Source organism: Archocentrus centrarchus, unplaced genomic scaffold (assembly GCF_007364275.1).
Source record: "Archocentrus centrarchus isolate MPI-CPG fArcCen1 unplaced genomic scaffold, fArcCen1 scaffold_24_ctg1, whole genome shotgun sequence".
Classification (NCBI taxonomy): domain Eukaryota; kingdom Metazoa; phylum Chordata; class Actinopteri; order Cichliformes; family Cichlidae; genus Archocentrus; species Archocentrus centrarchus.
This window is the reverse complement of record NW_022060254.1, coordinates 7,225,539-7,230,792: the sequence shown is the minus strand read 5'-3', so window position 1 is coordinate 7,230,792 and position 5,254 is coordinate 7,225,539. Positions and strand designations below refer to the sequence as shown.

General features: G+C 40.1%; 1 protein-coding gene across 1 annotated transcript; it reads left to right on the top strand.

The window, feature by feature from the left end:
• Positions 1 to 1,542: 1,542 nt before the first annotated feature.
• On the top strand, positions 1,543 to 4,174 carry LOC115775693 (nuclear factor 7, brain-like). The gene has a single exon (XM_030723169.1). The coding sequence runs from the start codon at positions 1,623 to 1,625 to the stop codon at positions 3,033 to 3,035; it is 1,413 nt and encodes a 470-aa protein (XP_030579029.1). The 5' UTR covers positions 1,543 to 1,622; the 3' UTR covers positions 3,036 to 4,174.
• Positions 4,175 to 5,254: the final 1,080 nt, after the last annotated feature.

Genomic DNA, 5,254 nt, shown 5'->3' with positions numbered 1-5,254 from the left:
TATATTATATATATATAATTTTTTTAAAGCTATATACAAAAATGTGGTTTTCTTGGAATTGTTCCTCCTAACACTCATATTAAAAAACTGAAACACAAAATAAAAACTAAATTATAAACCAGAGGGAAGTACATGAGAACTAATGTATTACAATACACAATGTAATACGTGCTGAGATCAAAGCTGCAGGACGATCAAAGCTGTGAATCAAAGTCCACAGAAAGAGCTGTAATCCAGATAACCAGAGGAGCTTTATGACACACATGAAGATCATCTTTGAGTTTGTTTGGAACCACAAATGCTTTATGAACTAAAACAAGAGTCCTGCTCAGTTATGGGCAAAGTTAAAGTTTTAGTGGAATTTCAAAAAGGGGAAAATAAGTAAGAAGATTAATATAATAGTGGTCATCACTCTAGATTATAATATTATAGTTTATATGGCACATCTGTGTTAGTAAAATATTACAGGGCTGTTGATCATTCAGTATTTATTTCTGTATAGTTCCTCTCCACCTTCTAACATCACTCCCATGATGGTCTTTTTAGCATTTAACACTTTTTTAAATCTATTTTTTAAAGAAATAGTAATCAGGTGCATCATGGGTAATTTCCACTGTAAATATCAATCACAGTGAAATTAATGAGGAAAGGCAGTAAAAACAGTGGAATGACCGCTGTGTCTTCATGAAGTTCAGACTCCTGCGTGAACTTGTGTTAATAAACTATCATCCACATGAGTTTGAATAAGCTTTGTTTCCACAGCAACAAATAAAGCTTGAATGCAGGAAAGCAGCTGTGGGTGTCATGAGCCGCTGTGGCAGCAGGACTGCGGAGCCCAATGCAGGACAACCAGGAAGCTTCTTCTACAGGGATCCAGACTGACAGAGGGAACCACAGCAGGCAGGTAAGTGATGATGGCACAACAAGGAACACATGCAGACTGAGGACCTAAATACACACACAAGGTCATCAGGGAACAAGCAACAGGTGAACGTAATTAACCAAACGAGACAAGGGGACGCTAAACTAAACACAAAGCACCAGGAACAAAGGACTTTCAAAGTAAAACAGGAAACACAGGACAGAGACGCAGGGCGGACAGTAACCAAGGGAACCTGGAGATCCAAATATAACCAGAAGAAACTCAGTGAAACCAGAACTAAACACCAAATGCTGGGCACACGGTCCAGGACCATGACAGTGGGTTTATGTCTGCAGCACATTTAATTGGCCTGAAAAAGAGGCTGAAAGTTGAATCGCGCTCGTTGGTGTAGAGCAGCAGCTCAGCTAACCTAAAATCATACGAGGAGTTAAACAGCGACACATCTGGATATGATATCAGCACAAGTTCACAGGTTCTCAGCATGTGACCATCTGAGGCAGCTTTCCTTTAACACTGGGAGGAACTGCACCATCTAGTGGAGACAGGCTCAAATGGCAGTTTCATTTTTATGAGCTCCACCCATCACAGAGGAAATGAAACTTAAAGATTCAGTTTGTCGGTCAGAGCGGAATGTGGCTACATTAAAGGCTGGGATCTTTACTGACGGACACAAATTAGCTCAAAGTCAAAGGGACTGTATTCTGGTGAGTCTTATTTAAATAATCTGGATATTACAGAAATGGCTGAGAAAGATGCTCTTTTTGAAAGTTACCTGAGCTGCCACGTGTGCTCAGAGACTTTCAGAGATCCTGTGTCTCTGAGCTGCAGCCACAGCTTCTGTTCAAGCTGCCTGCAGAAATTCTGGGAACAAGCTAAAAACAAAAACTGTCCCATTTGTAAAAGAAGATCCTCTAAAGATGAACAATCCATAAATCTTTCTCTCAAAGAACTTGCTGACTCCTTTGCTAAGAGGCAGAGTGATAGCTCACCTGAAGAGAAGGAGAGGGAGGAGGTGGTGTGTGAGAAACATCCAGAAGTTCCTTACTGGTTCTGTGTGGATGAAGATAGAGCTGTGTGTCCTGTGTGTGAGTTTTCTCTCCATCAGACTCACAAAGTGGTTCCTGTAGAAGAAGCAGTCAGTGACCTGAAGGAGCAGCTGAAATCTGCCTTAAAGTCTCTGCAGGACAAGAGGAACAAATACAAACAAGTGGAGGAAACCTACAATGAAGTGATTGAACACTCCAAGAAGCAGCTGTTGTCCACAGAGAGGCAGATCAGAGCAGAGTTCAACAAGCTCCACCAGTTCCTGAGAGAGGAAGAGGAGTCCAGACTGGCAGCTCTGAGGGAGGAAGAGGAGCAGAAGGGGAGGACTATGAGCAGAGAGATGAAGATGATTGAGGAGCAGATCTCCTCTCTGTCAGACAGCATCTCTGCTGTTGAAGAAGAGCTGCAGAAACACAGCGTGCCATTCCTCAGCAGTTATAAAGCCACTCAGAGCAGAGCCAGAGCCCAGAGCTCACTGTCAGATCCACAGCTGCTCTCAGGAGCACTGATAGATGTGGCCAAACACCTGGGAAACCTGTCCTTCAGAGTGTGGGAGAAGATCAAGGAGAAGCTCCACTTCAGTCCTGTCATTCTGGACCCAAACACTGCAAACCCCTGGCTCTGTCTGTCTGATGATCTGACCAGTGTGAGACATGGAGACACAAAGCAGCAGCTTCCTGACAATCCAGAGAGAAACACTTATTCTGCTGATGTTTTTGGCTCTGAGGGCTTCAGCTCAGGGAAACACAGCTGGGAGGTGGAGGTGGGAGACCATCCTGACTGGAATGTGGGTTTAGTTAAAGAGTCAGCTGACAGGAAGGGAGAGTGTCCTGCTTCACCAAAATATGGAATCTGGGCTTTGCTGCATCGCAGTGGAAAATACACTAATGGTGATGGTCAGACTGTGACAGTGAAGAAGAGTCTCCAGAGGATCAGAGTCCAGCTGGACTATGACAGGGGGGAGGTGTCCTTCTACAACCCTGAAGACATGACTCACATCTACACTTACAGACACACTTTCAGTGAGAAACTCTTCCCATATTTCAGTGTTGGAGAATCAGGAGACGCCAAAACCTGTGATATCAAAATGTGTCAGATTTCACAGTAAAGTGATTCTTTTTTAACGTCTGTGTGGTGATTTTTTTATGTGTGTTGTTTTTTTCTTTAGGCTTAAAGAATCCGATTTTAGCACCAATGACATGATGGGACACATCTTTCTGTTTTATATAATGTTCAGGATATTCCCAAAGCACACAATGAGACTTTTTGGATCACATGTAGATTTTCTTTCTTTTTCAGCTGCCAAACAAAACTGTTTTCATTTGTTACTTTCTGATGTTTTCACTTGAAAGCATTGAAGTCATTTTTATTGATCTTTTTGAAGCAGATTATTGATGCTGATATAATCATTGAGCTGCTGTTTGTTTCCCATGTGTGTCAGTACAGATTACTGTTCACTGTCTGACACACAATTACATTTATTCAGTGATATTCAGGAAATGTCTTCAATTGTGTTTGTCATTGTTCCAAATTGATCTTTGTCCTGAATGTTGAGTCTAAATCACAGTGAGTAAAAACTAGAGAGAAAACTGCAGATTCTTGATTCCAGCTGCAACTAAAGACTATTTAACAAAATCATCTGTTGATGTTTTAGTCAATGAAACAGCAGAAAATGAGTGATAAAGACACCAAAGGCTCACATATGAGTCCATGTTCTGTATGTCTATGAACACAAACACTGATTTGATCCTTCTTGAACATTGATGCTGTTAAAGTTGCTGTTTGTTCCAGTGTGTTTATGTCAGCTTCAGCTCACAAAGATTTATTGTCTCTATCAGACGTTTTGTTCATGCTTTCTTTTCCTGTTCTTATCCGGGGGTTACAGCAAACATTTGCTCTGTCATTGATTATTATTTTGCTCCACAGCAGCAGCAGAGCTGCTTTGTTGTAAAGGCTCATAGAAATTATTGATCCAACTGTCTGAATTCAATCTGGCCTTTGATTTTGTTGTGTTGCGTTCATGGAACTCACAGCAGTTACACAAAAACCAAAGGACCTGTTTCCATATCACAATATTTGAGCCACTGAGGGTTATTAGTTTTCTTTAAGGAAGGTTTTGCTTTGCTTGTTTTTGCCTTTTAAATGTTTACAAACAGATGATAAAGTTTTTTCTTCCCTGCTAATCTCCATCCACACTCCAGTCCAGTAGGTGGCAGTAATGCACCTGTAAGTTGGCTCCATTAAAATCCTTCCAATCCAATCAAATTGTATCTGTCTCATTCATGATCATATAAGGTTCAACTAGCAGTGAAATGTTTTAATGACTGCCCTTACACACCAGCCACGATGAAAGATATGCTCAGATTATACACTAAGATCAAATGAAAATAAAATACTTCAAATATAATATAAAAATGTACCAAAATATATACACTAAATATATATTATATATAGACCCAGACAGGGTGTGTTGTGGGAGGGGGTGTAGGGTTCATTCTTCAGTGCAAATCAAGTGGCAGAGCCACAGGTCTGTGTAGGTTCATCCAGGTCATAGATTCTCTGGAGGTTGAAAAAAGGCAGCTGGACTTCTTTTAGTTTCTTGAAGACGTTTCACGTCTCATCTGAAACACTTCTTCAGTTCTCAGACAAAAGGTGGAGAGACCCGGGTATTTAAACCCCAGTGGCGTCGTCCCCTTCACTCAAAGAATCATTCTTTTGATTCACTTAATAATTTGACCTCAACAATTTCCACAAACCTCAAGTTATGTTATATTAATTGACTTAAAATAACATGTGTGTAATCAACTTGAATATTCTCAGTAATTCCAACTATATCCAGTTAACCTGGATTTAATTAAGAGTTCAACATTCAGCTAACTAAACATGCTGACATAAAGTCACAAAATACAGTTTCTTCTGCTTTATGTAACTGTGTTCATTAACACCCACATAGAGATATTTCCTTACTTAACTGCTCAGCTATATTCAGTCACAAACTGAACTATATTTGTAGTTTCAGCTTAACAAACTTAAATGAGTACGACAACTACTGCATTTGTTTCTTTGGACTTAGTAAAACAAATGATGTCCAGAATTTCTGCACAGTGTAGTTAAGTCAATTCAAACCACAGTACTTTGGTTCTGTGAAAAACTCCATTTATTAAGCAATGAAACACAATAGCACCAACCTGGCAACCTGCCCGTGTTTAAATGACCTAACAACAGATTTGTGTTACCATATAAATCAACATTTCAGTCTGTGGATGATCTTAAATGACTAAAACTGATGAAAACAAACAGCTCACAGAGTCCTCATGATTTTTGTTA

Excerpts from the sequence above, each read along its gene's own strand:
- LOC115775693 (XM_030723169.1), top strand. The coding sequence starts at position 1,623 with ATGGCTGAGAAAGATGCTCTTTTTGAAAGTTACCTGAGCTGCCACGTG.